General features: G+C 43.4%; 1 protein-coding gene across 5 annotated transcripts in view; it reads right to left on the bottom strand.

The window, feature by feature from the left end:
* CDC7 (cell division cycle 7) overlaps positions 1–21,772 on the bottom strand; it is a 93,913-nt gene that overhangs the window by 11,915 nt on the left and 60,226 nt on the right. For 4 of the 5 annotated variants that reach the window (XM_073593160.1, XM_073593163.1, XM_073593164.1 and 1 more), the window contains 3 exons: positions 19,285–19,427; positions 11,197–11,422; positions 9,653–9,748 (listed from right to left, as the gene is read on the bottom strand). In XM_073593160.1, coding sequence (XP_073449261.1) covers positions 9,653–9,748; positions 11,197–11,422; positions 19,285–19,427 — 465 coding nt within the window. The remainder of the gene's footprint in view (positions 1–9,652; positions 9,749–11,196; positions 11,423–19,284; positions 19,428–21,772) is intronic. The other variant, XM_073593162.1, reaches the window with a different exon arrangement.

The raw sequence follows: 21,772 nt of genomic DNA on the forward strand, positions 1-21,772 counted from the left end.
GCATGCGACTTAGCAATTAAGCTCAGTTAGTGCACGCTTGTGAACCACCTCTGGGCTCTTTAATGGTAGCGGGATCCTGGACTCCTCAGTGCGACTCGGTCCCTTTGCTGCGATAAGGCACTTTAAAAAACGTCACCACTCCATACAGGTTAACCACTGTTCCTTTATCTGGTCCAGCTTGGTATAAAAAACGTACTTCTGTGCAGAGCCAGTCATCATTGTACAGACACAGCACCTAGGAGCACCTTGGATTAAGTTGTGTATTGTATATTTTTTTTAATCTATTTAATTAGTCGCAATGTTCACTGTTCATACACGGTTATTTAAGTTATTCAGTATATATTTTAAAATATCTCACCATTTATTGATCATTTAAGAAACATTTAATAGTAATGTATGCATTTTGATCTCTACACTGATAGAGTGTGTATTACACCAATTACAGGTAGCGCAGCATATATATCTAATCTATTTACGCTTGAACGATTTATGTGAAGAGTTTAACGCTAGCAGCTTTCTTGTCATTCATTTTAGCATCTGGTTATTGGTGGCTCGCAGGATCCTTTTACATCTAGTAGGCCCTATAAATACAGCTGCTTCCACCAAGCCAATAGTCATCCCAGAATTCCTCCAACATGCCGGAAGATATAAGCATAGAAAACACCAACCACCAGAGATACTATATAAATGCATATAATAAGCAAGGGAGGGAAGTAGCTGCTGTCCTGGAAAGCTCATAGAAATACCGTTACTGGTAAATAGCTAAGGTTTTCTCCCCTTGCCTTTCAGGACAGCACCTTAGAGATAATCGAGTATTTACTTCAAGGTGGGCCCACAGCTTATAAGACCTTCCTGCCAAAATGATCCAAGGCAGACAGCAGCTCTAACCTGTAGTGCCTTATAAATGCCAGGTAAGCTTCTTTGATAGCCTGCTTTTAGCTTCTGGAAGCTTTCTCCCCTTTGCCTGCTCCTGTTGCCAGGATGGTAGACTGAGGCCTTTCTTTACTTCAAGATATTTTAAAAACATACTGCCACCAGGAGGATTGTTTTCAACCTGCGCAACTCTATGGAGATATCTTGCAAAAATTAAATTTTTTTTTTAAATCAAATGGCTCTAGATAAGGTTTTTTCTAGAAACACTGACAGCGCTGCTACCTGCGCCTCGAGGGTGCTCGCTGCTAATCCCTTCCCCATTTCCTCATGGAGAAATTGTGAACAGAAATTAAACTATTGAAATCAAAGTTTTTTTGTGGAACACCAGTTTAATACTTCCAAACTTTGGAATAAATTGCCCTGGTTACCCTTTTCCTGCTTAATAAAAGGGTGTTGAAAAGCTTTGGAGACAGGCCTCTGCATCTTAGTAGGTCCGCCACAGAAAATAGGTTGAGGCTGGGTCCGGATGAATGACAGAGCCTTGACTCAGCAAGTCCCTTCTGACTGGTAATCTCCAGGGGGCTTTGCTGAAAACCAAGGTCTTTTTGCCAAAAGGGTGTGTTTAAAATCAGATCCGTGGGGTCCCATTTGTGAGCCAAGTCATCTAACCCCATAGCCTGATCCACTCTATAGAGCAAAAAGAAGGCAGGCGTCTTAGTGTTTCTCTGGTCCGCAAATAAATCTACTTGAGATAGGCCCCCACTTTTCGAAAATAATCCAAAAGATCTCCTGATTCAGTGACCGTTCAGACTCCTTTATCCTCTTTCTGCTTAGAAGGTACACTAGGACATTTGGTGTGCTCTTCAAGTGCACTGCTGACAGCGAAGCTAGATTTTGATTTTGCCCAGGATAGGATCTGATGTGCCAGCCCCATCAGTCGCCTTGCCCTATTTTGTCAAGTATAAAACTGCTGACATGTCTGACAGAACCTGAACATGCTGATTTTCTAAGGACTGCCAGAAGAACAAAAGACTTAGTTGAATCGCCCTTCGTTCTCTCCCGTTAAAGGATCTTCCTTTTATAATTTAGGGAAGTCCATGTCAGGAGTTATGTTCAATATAGAAAGAACAGAACTTCTCTACATGAAATGGCATGTTTGGGCTGCGAAGCCAGAACCTCAATGCTTGTAGGTGGAAATGCCAACCTCCAAGCCACTGTGCTGCCAGTTCTTGTAGCAATCTTTTCCATTGACTCCTGGTGCGACCACTTCTGGAGTCTATCCTACGGCACACGTGGGATTTGAACTTGCAACCTCACGGTTACTAGCAGAGTGTATTTGCCCACTTTTCCTAATTTTTCTTGCGGAAGGAAAAATCTGTCTCGAGTCCCTCTCATGACCCAGGAATCTTACTTGCTGTGCCATCTCAAACTGTTTAGGTGCTGACTCATCTGCAGATTGTCTGCTAACTGAATTTTTGAACTCTGCAAATAGTAGCAGATCATCCAAATAGGGTACTATGGGGACCCCTCTCTTAGGGGTTCTAAGGCTTACGCCTTTCTTTGATAAAACTCTGGGTGAGGAGAAAAGACCTAGGAGGTAGAGCCTCGATCTGCCCTATTTTGTTTCCCAGATTGACTGCCAGCAGCCGAAACTCTTGAGATGAGCTTGAAATTGGGATGTGTAGATACACGTCTCACAGGTCGATCGATGCAACAAAACAGTTGGAATGAGCAGATTTCTTAGAGAAACAAAATCTTGTCCACCCAAAAACTTATATACCTGATGGATCTGTTTAGGATCTTAAAAATTCAGGATCAGCCAAAATTTTCCTGAAGGTTTTTGGCTAGAAAGATGTGGGACTAGAAGCCTTCCGCCTCCTGCTCCCTTGGGACCCTTGTTGAATCAGTTCCCTTAAAAAGGGACATCATGACCAGGGCTTTCTCTTGATCCTTTGGGAGACTGGTTATATAAAACCTGTTAGGGGGAAGTCTGGAAAAATTCTGGATTGCCTGCTCCCACTGCGGTCGGAAGGCTTTAAGCTTTCCCCCTACTGCAAGGTGGCAGTCATTGCTTTTTGTTCTGGAGGCCTGAAGAGCACGCCCCCCCTCTACCTCTTCCCTTCTGGGGGTATCTCGGTCTCTCCTGGCTTTGGTCTTTTTCCTTTGGAGACTGAAAAAGGGACAAAAACTTTTTTGGCAGTATACTTTCTTAGTCGGAAAGGCCTTATCCGCTATCCTGACTAGGACGGTTTCCAGGACTGTAACAAACCCGTGAGTCTCCTGTAAAGAGAATTCCACACAATTTCACCTTTAACACCATATTTCCTGACCAGGTCTTGAGTCATAAAGCATTCCGGGCTTAGTTTTATAAGAGCCGAAGATCTCAATGACATCCTGGTGGATTCTGCCGAGATGTTCGCCATGTAGTTTACTGCTTTTAACAGCGTAGGGAAAAAAAACTACTAGATACTTTATGTACCAACCCTTGAACTGCTTAATCCATCAACCACTGTAAAAGCCATCGCTGGTTTTAAGTTGGACAGGGACGAGTCCCGAGCTTTCTTTAGCAGTCTGCCCTCTTGTCCATGGCATCTTTTGAGTATACCCATGTCCTCAAAGGCAACATCGATCCTATAGCGCCTCCCCCAAGTCAGGAGTTATATTTAACCACATAGGAAGAACAGAACTTCTCTACATAAAATGATATGTTTGGGATACGAACCCAGAAAGTCAGTGCTGGTAGGTGGAAATGCTAAACTGTTGCATTTGAATATCAAGGGTGGTATAAATTGCCTTTAGGAGATCGTCCACCTCCTCCCAGGACCATTTGTAATGGGAAGTCCTCACCTCCTCCGAGTCCAGCGTAGGAGGGATACTTTTTTTCTTCCTCCGATTCACTCTTACCTTTTTGAGGGGGGTGGCAGAGGGTTGAAGCGAGAGAGCGCAAGAGCGAGAGCCAGGAAACGCCCCTTTCCTGTAACAGAGCTACCCCATTCTGCTCTACTGCTAAAAGAACATTAAACCTCTAGCACATTGGTCATCAACTCTGTCATCAGGGCCCACTAACAGGCCAAGTTTTATGCATTACCTTGGGGAGATGCAGACTAGAATACTACAATCACTGAGCAGCAAATGATAGCGCCTGTGATGTATTTCAGTTATCTTGCAAACCTGGCCTGTTAGTGGGCCCTGAGGACAGGGTTGATGACCGCTGCTCTAGCAGATAGCACAGGCTTCAGTGGAAGGACAACACAACAAAGCAAACACCTAGTGAGTAAGATTAGAGGCACCTCTGTACCTTTTACCTGGGTCTGGCTGGTGCACCGGGCACCTGGATCCACCCCAACCGCTGTGGCAATACCTCCAAAGCAGGGTACACAGCAGTTGCTGCCACCATTCCGGCGCTTTAAAAAGTATCAGCCAATGACCCGCCTCTTCCACCTGCGTTGCAATGGCTGGAACCACTTGCCGTACGCCCACCTCGGAAGTCCTGCCTACCGCAATGATGTCACCCTCCCTCTGGGACTTGGATCCCACATGCCGAGAGCTCTGTTAGTGGGCGCGCAGGTAGCGTGAATGCTGAGCACAGGCGTGTTCCCCTTGGGTGGCCATCACACCAATGAGCCGGTGAAGGAAGAAGGCACCGTAACACCACTTTCCTGTGCGCTGGGGTGCTGGGCTAGTCACAGATGATTCCTGGAGGTACTGCCAACCCCTCTCCCTAAGAAAATTTCTTGGAGAAAGTGCAGCCCCCGTCAGGGCTTCCACCATGGCGAAGGAAGCCCCAAGACTGATGGCATGGTGGAAGCAGCTGCATTTAAAGGGCGTTGTCACGGCAGTGTTTCCTGTGAAGCGTGGAGCTACACTCTCTCCAAGGTTCTGTCCTGAAAAGGCAAGGGGAGAAATTTATATAAAATATTTATATTTCCCCCAAAGAAAAAAAAAAAAAAAAAAAAAAAAAAAGCTACAATCACCATTTAGATTGTACAAGACATTTCAGCCTCCATTTACAGTAGAAAAAGTAATTGCAAGCAAAGCAAAAATCTAATGGCTCACAACATCAAGCCTTAAAAACTCAACTTTTAGGCTCCATTCACATTTGGTGTTTTGGGATCTGCACTGTTTTAGGTGCCGATGAAAAGGAATGGCAGCCGCACATTCGTTTTGAGATTGCATGGAGAATTCTGCCCCCAATCTCAATTCCCACTGAAATCGCATAAACACGTTTGGCTGCCATTCATTTTCAATTACACCTAAAAATGTGGTGCAGTTTTGCCGCGATCATCGAGCAGGGATCGCGGTATTCCGCAACGAGTAACGCTTGCAGCCCAAATAAGGAACTTCTTTTGGGGCGACAAGCCTCACGCATTGCGGTTTGGCACGATAAGGCAAAACCGCATCACGTTTTAGGCGCTGTTGAAAATGACGCCACCTGAACATGTGTTTTTGCAACTGCAGTGTTATTTGAGATGGTGGGCAGAATAGTAGTGATTCTGCCCAAGATCACAAAACGCCAAAATGTGAACCTTACTGAGGGGGAAAAAAAAAAAAAAAAAAAATCTTTAGGTTATGTATGTTATTGCTTGTGGCGATTCCCAAGTGACAGTAATGAGAGCAGGGAGAATGCTTAACTACTTTTAAAATGCTCTCTCACTGCTCTCTCAATACCAAGAAAAATTCAGCAGCCTTTTGGTCAGTGAGGGAACACCAGCATAAAAACCAGGCGCGTACTTTCATTATCACCCTTTTGCTGGTAATAACTTGCCAACAAGAGGATAGCTAGTGTGAAATGGCCCTAACAGCCCTTTCACACTGGGGCGGGCGTCGGCGGTAAAGCGCCACTATTGTAAGCGGCAATTTACCGTCGGTATGCGGCCGCTAGCGGGGGGATTTTACCCCCCGCTAGCGGACGAGAAATGGTTAAAAACCAGGATTTAATCAAGCAAACACATCAATGTTTGAAACTTGAAGTTTAAAAAGGAGGAACTGCAGGTGTATGTAAAAAAAAAAAATAAGTCAGCAGCTACAAATATCGTAGTTGCTGAGTTTTAATAAAACACTCACTAGCATAGGGAACCAGTGCTGTCATCACCCAGACCAATTCTTCACCAGTCTTCCAGGTGCCTGGCATGGCCATCTTGACTGTGGGAAGCTAGCTGTAAATTCCAGTTTCATATCTGGCTTTGCACTTTTAGACTGCTCCTGCAGCCTCTTGGACCCTGTGATGTGTTGCCGGTGGCATCTTCATATCGATAGGAAGAATGCTGCCGCCTTCTGGTAATTGCACACTGGCACAAAGACAGGAATCCATGCCCAGGTATAACCCCTCTCAGCTAGTCACATCTTCAGTTCTGTAGCAAGCCATGAAACAAAGGAAGGGGGTCGGATCCTTGTGCCGTACGATATAAACCAAGAACTTTTTCTATTCATTGTAATCCCAGGACAAAGATTCAATTTTCATATCCATTACGGATAGGGTTGTTCCAAAACCGGCTGAAGGTCATGACCGCAATAACCCGAACGCCCACCTGCCAAAACCTTGTAAAAGTAAGAACAGAGGACCAGGTAGCGGTCTAACAAACTTGCGCTATCAAAGTGACGTTACATAGCCCATGAAGTAGATTGGTACCTCCTGATTGATTGAGCCAGGAATTGCAAAACTTTGCATTTAAAAACAGTACTTGGGGGGGATTTAAAAAGGACATTCAACAATGGTAGATTTGAAAGCAGTGTGAAATTTCCTGGGTCCCTCAGGAAGCACAAAGAGAAATCAGACAGAAAAATTGTAGCAGCTGACTTCAGGTAAACATTAACTGCATGAACTCCAACCAATGTATGATGGTTCATTACAGGCAAGAGTTGACAATTCTGAAATTCAAGGCGAATTAGTAGTAACCAAAAAAAAAAAAAAAAAAAAAAAAAAAAAAAATGAACCTTACTTGACAGTAGGACTAAAGGGAATGAACATGATGGGTTCAAACAAAGATTTCTGTAACACAGAAAGTACCAAGTTGAGGTCCCACAGAGTCAAAAGGAGTTCTGACTGATGGAACAATAAGCGTGACTCCTTGTACAAAATGCGCGCACCAAGGAACACAAAAGCAATGAGTCCCTAGAAGAGATCCACCAGGGCTCAAATCTGATACTTGATTGTACTCTTAACCAAACCCTGGTCAACACCAAAATGTGACCCATGACATACTTGCAAAGATGAAATCCCCAAGCATCACATAAAGGCAAAATAAGTGCGCTGGTAAGTCTTCTTTGAAGTCACCCTTCTAGCCTTCAAAAGGCTAGGGATGACCAAATCTGATACATCCCTGTCTCAAAACTTCGGCTTGAACAGCCATACCGGGCAGAAGCTGTAGAGGCGGACGGACATGAATTAGGGGGAAACAATCCCAGTGTCGCCATTGCATCTACCAGGGACAACCAATCCTTGGTCCTGGATACAAATCTGGCCAGTTGCGCAGTGAATCCGAATGCCAGAGGATCCACATCTGGATGGGTTCTCCATCTTTTACAGAGTGCAGACATGGAGGGAACATGACTTTCCGCCCAAGACAGGAGAAGATCCATCTCCACCTGAGCGGCCTGTCTCCTGAAGCCTCCCCAAATTATGTATGCCACCACCGCGGCGTTGTCCGACTGAACGTTGCGAAAGGTCCTTCAGTTGCACCGACCAATGCAGTAGAACAAAACAAATTACCTTCAATTGCATGATATTGATGGGCAACAACATCCCCTGCAGTGACCAAGTCCCCTGAACTGAGAGATTCTCCAGAACTTCACTGCAGCCCACCAGGCTGGTCTCCATCATCAGAACTCTCCAGGACAGTGGCAGGAAGGATTTTCCCATCTCCAGCATGTTCAACAGACATAGTTTGCCATGAGAAGTGGAGATGTTAAAGTAGTAGGTTGAAATTTTTTACTATCAAGAACCAGAGCAACAATTTCTCCTTGTGACAGTAGACGATAGAGAGCCTGAAGATGGGGGGGATGGGGGGAGAAAGAGAGGGGGAAGGAGGACTGCCCTTTGCCAATTCCCAAGAAACATTTTAGCGCATGGTGGGGGAAGGCTTTGAAATTCCAGCCTGTATCCCAGAGCGACTATACTGCAGACCCAATCATCTGCAATCGCCCCCTGCCAAATGTGCACAAATGTCCCCCCCACCCAATAAAGTGGGACCATAGACTTCGACCATTTTGTCATGCGTTTTATCCAGTGGCCAAATCCTTTGGGTAAAAAAGGGTAGGAATTTGCATCACTGATGGGTTTAGCCTGGAGTTATATATACACATACACAATTGCTTTGTATTTTTGCCCCCACTTTTTTTTTTTTTATTTCATGGTGCCGCTTGTGCCCTGTAGCAAATGAGGCCCTTCTCTATTGTGAGTGCACTTAATATTTTAGGTCCTGCACAGCTGCTGCATTAACCTTTTTGTGTTCGTGTATTATACTTGTAATTGTATTGCAAGAAGTGTACTTGTTTTGGTTGTACTGCATGTATTGGCAAAAGGATATTAAGAACCTTACAGGTTTGTATATTTTATATTGAAAACGAATAAAAAATTATTAACCACTTAAAGAACGAGCCTCTTTTTCAGACTGTTTACAAGTTAAAAACAAGTTTTTTTGCTAGAAAAGGACTTAGAACCCCCAAACATTATACATTTTTTTTCTAACACCCTAGAGACTAAAATGGCGGTTATCACAATACTTTGTCACACCGTATTTGTGCAGTGGTCTTACAAAACGCACTTTTGGAAAAAAATTCACTTTTTTGAATAATTAAAAAAAATAAATAATTAATAAGACAACAGTAAAGTTAGCCCAATTTTTTTTAAAAAGGCATCCACAGAGAAAATTCTCCAAGTAGCTGCATGACTCGATATTCCTGCGGTCAGTTTCTATACCTCAACATCTGACAAGCCCAAACCTTGAGGCTTCGACACATTCCTACAGTAGGTTGTAAGGCTGCCCCAATGACCGTAAAGGGGGCTTTAAAACAGGACCTCTAAATGATTTTCTGAAGCATCCTTGAACACTGATACATTTTTTTTTTTAACTGGTTGCCACCCATCCACAGTACATTTACTGCAGCAGGGCAGCACAGGCAGGCTGGATCACTTACACGCAAGTCACCCACCCAAGGGGCACGCAGTGCTCTACCTCTGCAACCACTGTGTCTGGAGGATCAAACGATTTCTATGCAATCATGAGGTCAACACAGCTGTTCTGAATTTCACCCATATTATAGGGATGCTGTTGTTGGCCCACAACTATCCCATGGTACCTTGGCCAATTACAGCACCCTGTACCATGTGATAGCTGTGGTCCAATCACAGCACACCATTAGTAAATCACAGCCATTTCTTATTTTTAAAGGCGAAATATGGGCAAAGCTTTTTAGACCATACTTCTCCTGTGGCCAGTTTTCACAGAGCCAGTCCAGGCTCTGGAAATAACCCGACCACATGGGTTGATGTAGCTGCATTCATTTTCAGGCTTCCCCCTCCCTTGTCACCTGGTAATTCTGTGAACTCTCTCTCTCTCTCTCTCTCTACCAACTGTTCAATATGTTCTAGAAACCAGTAACAATATGGCACAAAGCTACTACTCTCATGATAAAGAGGAAAATGTATTATCAATCTTCACCATTACTGAGAATGATTATAGAAGAGTAGTAAATTATACACAGACAGCTTCTAAGTTATTTCAGTACATGTCATCTTGAATATATGTGCATGTGTATTTTATTTTCATGCGTTACTTACTTTTGCAACTGTGACTTCATGGGGGACAGTACTGTAAACATTAAAATTCTTCTCTCCAAACACAGACCTCTGTGTAGATCCACCAAGTAATCCTTCCTAGAAAAAAAAAAAAGACAACCGAATGGCGCACAATAAGAATTATATATCTTTGTCATTTACAACAGCAAATTATTGCATATTTAGGGAGTGAAATAAAGTGAGAACAGCTGCATGCATTATTTCAGGCATACAAACCCTTAACATATGCAGAAAGAACAGTCTAGACAGAGCAATAAACATAATAAGCATCATAACACCCATTGGAACACACAGTACTTGGAGGTAAAGCAGACTGACTGCAGCGTGGAAAAAAAAACAAAAAAAATAAATCCAATATCCAACAAAATTGCTAATCACACTGTTAAAGTGGAACTCGACATTTTTCAAGCCTGAAAAAGGGTTAAATGTCTAAACCAATTCTCCCCCACCCCACCCTTAGTATTGATGGAGAGCCTTGGCACCCCAGATGTTTTGGAACTACATTTCCCATGATGCTCAACCACACTACAGAGTACATGAGCATCAGGGGAAATGTAGTTCCAAAACATCTGGGGTGCCAAGGTTTGACATCACAGGAGTAGGGAATGATTAATTTGTTAATTTTCTTGGCTCTGTAGCCCTCATGCTCTACTTTTGTCAACTGTGCTCTCTCTCACTTTGAAAAAATAACGGGGGGAGAGGATATATTTTTGGATGGAGTTCCACTTTAAGTGCACACAAGTGACATGTCTGTGCTGCATTGCATTAATAGATTTCTCATATAAGCTGGAAGAGTTCTACATGACCGGATCCTCAGCATTTAGCGGTTTTATAATAAATATACCTTTTCATTTACTTGTTCATCTTTTAGCATGTCAATGTGCTTGAAGCAGATACTTCCCAGACTTTGTAAATCCCTATTAGGTCAGCCACCATCCTACAGTACAATTGGAAGATGACCCACACTGGATATACACCATTCATTTTTCATACCATTGACTGTTTTCATCTGATTGTAACAAGTTTACCTATTCCATTGGAAACCATTACTTGATTCAATCCAACTGTTTGCAAACATCAATTTGATAGCTTTTATGATGAAAGTTTAATTTGAAAGTCATTTACTATAAAAGTCAGTTGGTGCGTTGAACAGTTTGCTTGCTAGAGTAGAGGAAAAAAAACAAAAAACAAAACAAACCTGGGATAAAAAGGATTAGTAATTGTTAATGAAAACAACCAGAATTCTAAACCTATCCAATTGTTTTCATCTTTAAAAAATACTGCTATGAAACTGGGCAGGAAGGACCAGACAGACAATGGTTTAAAACTGTTTAGAGTTTCCTGAATCTGACTATACTTATCAGCTTTGAATGATCAGATTATTATACACACAGCCAGCAACATGGCACGGAAACACCACTCATGTGCACCCCTTTATATTGCAATCGGTTATAGTAAAACTCATTACAGGATGGCAGCCATGCTTTGGTTTTTCAACATTAGTAGAGAAGAAAAAGACTTAAAACCTTTGCACTTTTTCCTGGATTTATCTGTGAAAGTGACCAATGTCTTTTAACAGACTGTTTTGTTGAGGTTGGTAGAACTACTTCTCTAGGTACTGGTATATTTCCTGAAATTGTGTGAGGTTTACTTTGTATACAACTCCCCTGTTTTTTGGAGTGAAGGACTTTGAGAAGTTCTATTTGTGTGTCCGGTGTTCCTTGGGCCAACCCAAAATCTACCAGGGCGTACCTGCAAAAACAAAAAACAAACACTGAAGGGTGAAGTGGGAAATTTTTAAAAAGTCAAAACTTTCAGTTATGGATAGTGTATGGGATTTGTAAAGCCCTCCATTTGTTTCTATAAGTGTGCGTAGATATTTATAATAAAATACTGTTGCAAACATTCTATACCTAAAACCTCATGTGGTTGCAAAATACATGCTGAGCGCAGAACAACGCTGTTTTTCCTGGACAGTCCACATACTTGGAGCAGTCAAAGTTCGGACCAAACCTTAATTATGAACTGAGGGCACATTCCGACTCCAAAACTAGTCAGTCAGATTCTTCTTTTCACATGCAGATATTAAAATAGGAAGAATGCCAAGATACACAGAGCGTAATTCACCTTATTGTACACCCGTGCAGTATTACTGAGTGTTCATGCCCCCAAAAAACTACACTGAAGCATACACCCTATTGTCGAACCTTGCCGACGCCCAAACCCCTCGATGATAGAGCTAGAGATGATAGAGCTGGAGCCGATAGAGTTGCTAGAGATGGATAGAGAGAATATATATATATATATATATATATATATATATATATATATATATATATATATATATATATATATATATATATATATATATATATATATATATATATATATATATATATCCCAAACATGTGATTTCAGTTAACCACTTCAGCCCCGGAAGGTTTTACCCCCTTCCTGACCAGAGGTCTTTTTCCAATTTGGCACTGCGTCGCTTTAACTGCTAATTGCGCGGTCATGCAATGCTGTACCCAAACGAAATTTGCGTCCTTTTCTTCCCACAAATAGAGCTTTCTTTTGATAGTATTTGATCACCTCTGCCGTTTTTATTTTTTGCGCTATACACGGAAAAAGACTGAAAATTTTGAAAAAAAATGATAATTTCTACTTTTTGTTCTAAAAAAAATCCAATAAACTCAATTTTAGTCATACATTTAGGCCAAAATGTATTCGGCCACATGTCTTTGGTAAAAAAAATGTCAATAAGTGTATATTTATTGGTTTGCGCAAAAGTTATAGCGTCTACAAACTAGGGTACATTTTCTGGAATTTACACAGCCTTTAATTTATGACTGCCTATGTCGTTTCTTGAGGTGCTAAAATGGCAGGGCAGTACAAAACCCCCACAAATGACCCCATTTTGGAAAGTAGACACCCCAAGGAATTTGCTGAGAGGCATGTTGAGCCCATTGAATATTCATTTTTTTTGTCCCAAGTGATTGAACAATGACAAAAAAAAAAAAAAAAAAAAAAAAAAAAAAAAAAAATTACAAAAAGTTGTCACTAAATGATATATTGCTCACACAGGCCATGGGCATATGTGGAATTGCACCCCAAAATACATTTAGCTGCTTCTCCTGAGTACGGGGATACCACGTGTGGGACTTTTTGGGAGCCTAGCCGCGTACGGGGCCCCGAAAACCAATCACTGCCTTCAGGATTTCTAAGGGCGTACATTTTTGATTTTACTCCTCACTACCTATCACAGTTTTGAAGGCCATAAAATGCCCAGATGACATAAAACCCCCCCAAATGACCCCATTTTGGAAAGTAGACACCCCAAGCTATTTGCTTTGAGGCATGTTGAGTCCATGGAATGTTTTATATTTTGACACAAGTTGCGGGAAAGTGACAAATTTTTTTTTTTTTTGCACAAAGTTGTCACTAAATGATATATTGCTCACACAGGCCATGGGCATATGTGGAATTGCACCCCAAAATACATTTAGCTGCTTCTCCTGAGTACGGGGATACCACGTGTGGGACTTTTTGGGAGCCTAGCCGCGTACGGGGCCCCGAAAACCAATCACTGCCTTCAGGATTTCTAAGGGCGTACATTTTTGATTTTACTCCTCACTACCTATCACAGTTTTGAAGGCCATAAAATGCCCAGATGACATAAAACCCCCCCAAATGACCCCATTTTGGAAAGTAGACACCCCAAGCTATTTGCTTTGAGGCATGTTGAGTCCATGGAATGTTTTATATTTTGACACAAGTTGCGGGAAAGTGACAAATTTTTTTTTTTTTTGCACAAAGTTGTCACTAAATGATATATTGCTCACACAGGCCATGGGCATATGTGGAATTGCACCCCAAAATACATTTAGCTGCTTCTCCTGAGTATGGGGATACCACATGTGTGTGACTTTTTGGGAGCCTAGCCGCGTACGGGACCCCGAAAACCAATCACTGCCTTCAGGATTTCTAAGGGCGTACATTTTTGATTTTACTCCTCACTGCCTATCACAGTTTCGGAGGCCATGGAATGCCCAGGTGGCACAAACCCCCCCCCCAAATGACCCCATTTTGGAAAGTAGACACCCCAAGCTATTTGCTGAGAGGCATGGTGAGTATTTTGCAGCTCTCATTTGTTTTTGAAAATAAAGAAAGACGAGAAAAAAAAAATTTTTTTTTTCTTTTTTCAATTTTCAAAACTTTGTGACAAAAAGTGAGGTCTGCAAAATACTCACTATACATCTCAGCAAATAGCTTGGGGTGTCTACTTTCCAAAATGGGGTCATTTGGGGGTTTTTTTTGCCACCTGGGCATTCCATGGCCTCCGAAACTGTGATAGGCAGTGAAGAGTGAAATCAAAAATTTACGGCCTTAGAAAGCCTGAAGGCGGTGCTTGGTTTTCGGGGTCCCGTACACGGCTAGGCTCCCAAAAAGTCTCACACATGTGGTATCCCCATACTCAGGAGAAGCAGCAGAATGTATTTTGGGGTGTAATTTCACATATTCCCATGGCATGTTTGAGCAATATATCATTTAGTGACAACTTTGCGCAAAAAAAAATAAAAAAAATAAAAAATTGTCTCTTTCCCGCAACTTGTGTCACAATATAAATTATTCCATGGACTCAACATGACTCTCAGCAAATAGCTTGGGGTGTCTACTTTCCAAAATGGGGTCATTTGGGGGGGTTTTGAACTGTCCTGGCATTTTATGCACAACATCTAGAAGCTTATGTCACACATCACCCACACTTCTAACCACTTGAAGACAAAGCCCTTTCTGACACTTATTGTTTACATAAAAAAATAATTTTTTTTTGCAAGAAAATTACTTTGAACCCCCAAACATTATATATTTTTTTTTAAAGCAAATGCCCTACAGATTAAAATGGTGGGTGTTTCATTTTTTTTTTTTCACACAGTATTTGCGCAGCGATTTTTCAAACGCATTTTTTGGGGAAAAAAACACACTTTTTTACATTTTAATGCACTAAAACACACTATATTGCCCAAATGTTTGATGAAATAAAAAAGATGATCTTAGGCCGAGTACATGGATACCAAACATGACATGCTTTAAAATTGCGCACAAACGTGCAGTGGCGACAAACTAAATACATTTTTAAAAGCCTTTAAAAGCCTTTACAGGTTACCACTTTAGATTTACAGAGGAGGTCTACTGCTAAACTTACTGCCCTCGATCTGACCTTCGCGGCGATACCTCACATGCATGGTGCAATTGCTGTTTACATTTGACGCCAGACCGACGCTTGCGTTCGCCTTAGCGCGAGAGCAGGGGGGACAGGGGTGCTTTTTTTTTTTTTTTTTTCTTTATTATTATTATTTTTTTATCTTATTTTTAAACTGTTCCTTTCATTTTTTTTTTTTTTAATCATTTTTATTGTTATCTCAGGGAATGTAAATATCCCCTATCATAGCAATAGGTAGTGACAGGTACTCTTTTTTGCAAAAATTGGGGTCTATTAGACCCTAGATTTCTCCTCTGCCCTCAAAGCATCTGACCACACCAAGATCGGTGTGATAAAATGCTTTCCCAATGGCGCTGTTTACATCCGGCGAAATCTAAGTCATAAAATGCTCGTAGCTTCCGGTTTCTTAGGCCATAGAGATGTTTGGAGCCACTCTGGTCTCTGATCAGCTCTATGGTCAGCTGGCTGAATCACCGGCTGCATTTTCAGGTTCCCTGTTGAGACAGGAGAGCCAGAGAAAAACACGGAAGACGTTGGGGGGGGAGGGGCATTCCCTCCCACTGCTTGTAAAAGCAGTCTAGAGGCTAATTAGCCGCTAGGATTGCTTTTACATGAAAGCCGACCGCTGGCTGAAAAGAATGATACCAAGATGATACCTAAACCTGCAGGCATCATTCTGGTATAACCACTCAAAGTCGTGAATGGCGTACCTGAAGACAAAAAAATGGTTAACAATAAAGCACAGTAAACGGTAAGGTATAAAAAATTGCATACCTGAAAAGCAAACATGATAAAACATAATAACAATAAAACATTGCAGAATAGAATACAGTAAAAAAGAGCAGAACAATAGAGAGAGAATAGAGAGAGAGAGAGAACAATAAAACGACAACTATTTTTTTTTATTTTATATTTTTGTATGTGTTTTTTTTTTTTACACTTTTTTTTGTAACTAACTTTTATAACTGTAACCGGTTCCAGGTTCGGGTCTCTCAAAATGCGATGGCATCTTGGGAGACCCTGTGAAAGTGTGCCTAGTCTGTGCAATGCTGTACCCTACGCTAATACTCAACTAGTGAATGGTAGCGTTCAAAACATTCACCAATGCAAAGACCAGGATTGTCAGGACAGGAGGGACAATAATAGCGGGTGTCACGCCTATATCCGCGCTTGCTGCAGACACGACATCTTTTTTGGGGGGGTTCGTTGGGTAGGGGTACTCGGGAGGACATAAAGAAAATGCCTCTCATGCAGCCGACTGCATTTGGTTGGGGATGTGAATGGGGAAGTACGGGCGCTGCAGAAGCGGTGGGTTCCCAATTAGGATTGGCGAATGCAGCAGGAAGGGCACTATGGGCACGACGGGCCTGTGTTTGTCTTCTTGGTGACAGCGGGACACTACTTGTGCTTGCCACCTCACCAGCTTGAACTGCACTTATGGGACTCGCCACGTCACCAAGTGTTACTGCAGTGCTGGTTTGACTACGACCGGGGTGTACTAGGCCGCTGGTGCTTGCCAGTTCACCAAAACGCTACCAAAAAAAACTGTTAGCGATCGCAAGGATCAGGCCTGACTCTGCGAACGCTGCAGTTATGCGTTTAGTGTTTTGTAAGTGTCAGTGATCGATCGATACTGCACTTGGGTGGGCTGGGCTGGGCCGGGCGGAGGGGCAAAACGCAGGTGCTAGCAGGTATCTGGGCTGATCCCGCTAACACTGCGTTTGTGGGAACCCTAAACTGTTGGGGACGCTAGTATAGATCTGATCAGATATTGATCCGATCAGATACTATACCACTAAGGGAGGCGTATGCTGCGTGCGCGGGTGTTAGCGGTACTGGCGCTAACCTGACACTGCTTGGGGCTGGTGCTTGCCAGTTCACCAAAACACTACCAAAAAAAAACTGTTAGCGATCGCAGGGATCAGGCCTGACTATGCGAACGCTGCAGTTATGCGTTTAGTGTTTTGTAAGTGACAGTGATCGATCGATACTGCACTTGGGTGGGCCGGGCAGAGGGGCAAAACGCAGGTGCTAGCGGGTATCTGGGCTGATCCCGCTAACACTGCGTTTTTGGGAACCCTAAACTGCTGGGGACGCTAGTATAGATCTGATCGGATCAGATATTGATCCGTACAGATACTATACCACTAAGGGAGGCGTATGCTGCGTGCGTGGGTGTTAGCGGTACTTGCGCTAATCTGACGCTGCCTGGGGCGACGCATATCACCGCCGGGCGATCAGGGGGCTAAACTTTTATTCGGTAATAAACGGCGGGTGCCCTGACACTATAAAAAATAAACGAACTAACCAGCGTCACTCGTAACAGTTATACGGTGATCAGTGGTGAAAGGGTTAACTAGGGGGCAATCAAGGGGTTAAAACATTTATTAGGTAGTATATGGGGGTCCCTGTCGCTATAAAACGCTGACGGCGAACCTAAATATTTACCTCACTAACTAGCGTCACCAGCGACACTAATACAGCGATCAGAAAAATGATCGCTTAGTGACACTGGTGACAGGGGGTGATCAAGGGGTTAAAACTTTATTAGGGGGGGTTAGGGGGGTATCCTAGACCTAAAGGGGGGTAACACTCACTGCCCTAACACTGTAACTGTCACAAACTGACACTATGCAGTAATCAGAAAAAAAAAAAAAAAAATACTGCTAATGTCAGTTTGTGACAGGGGGGGGGGGGGGGGTGATTGGGGGGGGGGGGATCGGGGGTGTAAGGTATGCCTGGCATGTTCTACTGTGTGTGTTTGTGTTGTGTGCACTTACATGTCTTCTCTCCTCGGCGCTGGACGGAAACTGCCAGACCGAGGAGAGATGACATCACATCCTCTGCCTGTGTGAAACTACACACAGGCAGAGGAGGATTCCCATTGGCTGGGAGCGATCGCGAGGGGGGGGCCACGATCGGATGGTCTCCCCCTCGCCTCCCGACGCTCCCAGTCAGATGCCGACCGCCGCTGGCACCGGGGGGGGGGGGGTCCGATTGGACCCCCCGCCCGCGGGAGGCAGATCACGTATATATACGTGATTCTGCCTGCCCGTGCCATTCTGCCGACGTATATCTACGTTAGGCGGTCGGCAAGTGGTTAAAGCAACCAGCCAAATTAAAATCTATTTAAAAAAAAAAAAAAAAAAAAAAAAAGTGTACCAGTTTACCCCCTTAGTTTATCCTAATCAGGCCTGAGTCCTTCCTTGTCTTATTTCAACTTTTGTACTGCTTTATATTTTTTAACCATATTTAAACTTTTCACTTAAAAAGTTTTTATTTCACAAAATACATATGTATATATATTTTTTAAACAGGACAAGTTAGAGAATTATATTTATCGTTTAAGCACAGTAACTTTTTCCCCAAGCCAACATTGACTCAAGAAAAAAAAAAAAAAAAAAAAAAAAAAAAAGTGTGCAAAATAGGGGATAGATTTATGTCATTTTTTAAAGTAATGACGGTGATCAGCGATTTTTTAGCAGGACTGCGACATTCAGGCAGACAGATCAGACAGCTGACATTTTTGGAGCCCAGCGACTACAGTGATCAATGCTAAAAATATGTACTGACATTGTACTAATGACACTGGCAGGGAAGGGGTTAAAACTAGGGGCAATCAAAGGGTCAACTGTTCCCTTGATGTGTTTACTAACTGTATGGGGGATGGGCTGCCTGGGATAACACACAGATCCATCTTCCTGCTTAGCAGAAAGAAGATCTGTGTCATCCAGTCAGAAAGGAGATGTGACTTGTTTACTTTGGCAGATCCCCGTTCTGTTTGCGTGGAAAGATCGTTGGCGAAACCCGCTGATTGGCTCCCCTGCTGGCCAATCTGTCGGTGCGCCCACACAGGGCCGTGAATGAGCCCAACATACAGCTACGGCAATTCGCACAGCCGAGCCAGCTTGCCGCAGTACAACTGCGGCGGCTGGTTGGCCAGCGGTTAAAGTTTTATGGATTTTCTCTTTAGATACTTAAAACAAAAAACAAAATTGCTTGTTTAGTCTAGGGGCAGAGGATTAAGGATACTTACCTTACTCCTCACGCCTGCAAACTCCCCCAGCCCTGGGACTGGTCCCCTGCAGCTGCTCTAGCTCCAGTTACACTACAGTCTCCTATGTGTAGAATACAGGGTAAATGACCCTGTATTGTAAAAGACACAGAGGTTCTTCATAAAGACTGACGCTTTGGGCAGAGTGCGCTGGAGCTAGGAATCAAGTAAGTGTTAGGAGCCAGTTCTGCAACCCTCTGGATATAATGCACATAGATTACTCCTAACAGGAAAAGCAGTACATAAGCTGCATTTATAAAGCTACACTTTATGCTAGCCAATCACATACAATATGTACATATGACAAGACCTATATAATAATGTGCCCAAACGTACTGCTTCAGTTTTCTGTTATATAAGAAGTTGCTTGGTTTAACATCCCGGTGAACAATCCCAAAGTAGTGGATACGTTTAAGTGCTTTAAATAGGTTAAACACGTATTCCTTTGCTTCTTGAAAGCTTAGAGAATGTAAAATATCCTATAAAAAAAAAAAAACGACAAGAGATACAGACATGTCAGCTGAACAAAGAAAGCCATTTGCAAATGAGTGATAAGTTAAGACTTTGAAGCAACAAGTAGAAAAATAAGTTATAGGATGTGTAGCATAACATGACTAAACAAAAATCACAAAATTTTTTAAAGGTGGCGTGGGTACTTTGTTTTAGATACAGAAAAACAGCAGCGCCTGAGTGGTTAATGCTGCCCCTTCCTCTCCTAGTATGATTAATGCTGTAAAAGGGATTGTACACTTTCAAAAGTTTGTTGTTTTAACTAGGTATTAGCATACCTCCCCGAAAATAAGACCTAGCGTGATTGTCGGTGATGGTTGCAATATAAGCCCTACCCCCCAAATAAGCCCTAGTTAAAGTCCTTGTAGATCTTATTTTCAGGGTAGAGCTTATTTTTGGGGAAACAGGGTAGGGCTTATTTGGGGGGGGGTAGGGCTTATATTACAGCCATCACTGACAATCACGTTAGGTCTTATTTTCGGGGAAACAGGGTACATACATATACACACACACACACACACACACACACACACACAGGGCTGGAAAGTGCGCACCATTTCTTCACATACAAGCCATGAACCAGTTTAGTAGGTTTCCTAATTCGGTCTTTACTAATCTGTCAATGTAGTCTTGGCAAAACATCCCCCCTGTGCGCCCCCCCCCCCCCCCCCCCCAGGAGGATGTCATTTTGATTTTACACATTTCCTTTTGGAGGGTTCACTGGCTGATAGCCGTTGTGCTAAAAATATGAGAGAGGCACCCACCACAAGGCCTTCTCAAAAGATGCTAACCATGTGCACACAGAGTCCCAGCAGTGTATAGATACAAGTCAGTGTTGCAAGCCAGGGAATTAACTGTCTACCCCCACCAGAGGTACCCACCCCTCAAGGGGTGAGAATATGTAAGCTTATGCCTCTGCATATAAACTAAACATACTTGCTTGCGCCCCCTCCAGCAGAAAGTGTTAGGAAGAAACCTGAGGTAGCCCCTTATCAACCCCACTTTCCTACCTTAGGTCTGGTCTCCACTCGCTCAGTCAAATCTGACATGGCCACTTCCTTGGATGCCAGACTTCAGGTACTCTCTCTCCCAGAGGGAATTTTAGACTGTTATAGGTTCCACCCACACATGTGTCTGTCCTGTGCTGTCCCCAGCATGGCGCTGTAGATCAGGCACCCTCTAGTAAAGGCTGCCAGCTCTGGGCTTCGCTGTGCATTGCGGCATCCACCACCCATAGCCAGGATGGCTGCCTGCAATTTCCACCACACACAGACATTACGTCACACTCCAAGCACCAGAAGTCACGTTCTACTGAAGCCTCCAGCGTCATTGGCCACACCATCTACACAGGTACTTTACATCAGCACATCCTGGAGGCCCACATTGTTTGGGAACAGGTCCACCAACCTCTGCAGCCAACACGGACAGGTGAATCCTCCAACCATGGAGGTATCACCTGGACAATTTAAAAAGGGAGAGGGGGTCCCTAAACCTGCTAGTTGCCACCAGCAGAATGCTGATCCAAAGACTCAGGCAACAGCACCGCCCGGGGATGCATGCTCCTGTTAAGGGAAGACCATGTCTGGGAGGCCCCTGCCACCTAGTAGAGTGGCCTACAGAAAAATAAACAGCTGCGGTCCTGTATGGCTGGAAGAAAACCAACTAAAGGACTGCAGGGTGGAGGGTCTTTGTATTAATATGGATCACGTATTTCCTGTCTAGGTGGGAGAGGCCTCTCTCGTGAAGCTGTCCTGGAAGAGGGCTTGGGAAAGAAGGCAAAAAAAAATCCAACCAAAACACACACCCCAACAACAAACCAGAGTTAAACTTACCGGTAACTCTGGTTCTAGAAGTCGTCCAGGACAGCACTAGAGAGATAGGTTCCGCCTCTGGAGGCAGGAAACACATAACCAGATCTTTAAATGGCAGATTCCTCAGTCTAACCGAGAACGTCCCTGGAACGGCTTCTGAAACAAAAACACTCAGCCAAAGTTATAACGGCATATAGGGAGGGAATCCCTGCTGTCCTGGATGACTCCTAGAAACAGAGTTACCGGTAAGTCTAACTCTAGTTTTTGCTAGTCTGTCCAGGACAGCACTAGAGAGGATCAATGAGAACTTACCAGATTTGGGGGGGGGGGGGGGGGGGGGACGGGGACTACGCTAGGTCTTGCGCTGAGATAAGGTCCAATCTATAATGCTTAATGAAAGTTGAGTAGTTTGACCATGTTGCTGCTCGACAGATTTGTTCTGGTGTCGCTCCAGCTTGCTCTGCCCAAGAAGCCGATAGTGCCCGTGTGGAGTGAGCCGTGGG

The sequence above is a fragment of the Aquarana catesbeiana genome, linkage group LG07 (assembly GCF_042186555.1).
Source record: "Aquarana catesbeiana isolate 2022-GZ linkage group LG07, ASM4218655v1, whole genome shotgun sequence".
In the NCBI taxonomy this organism is placed as follows: Eukaryota; Metazoa; Chordata; class Amphibia; order Anura; family Ranidae; genus Aquarana; species Aquarana catesbeiana.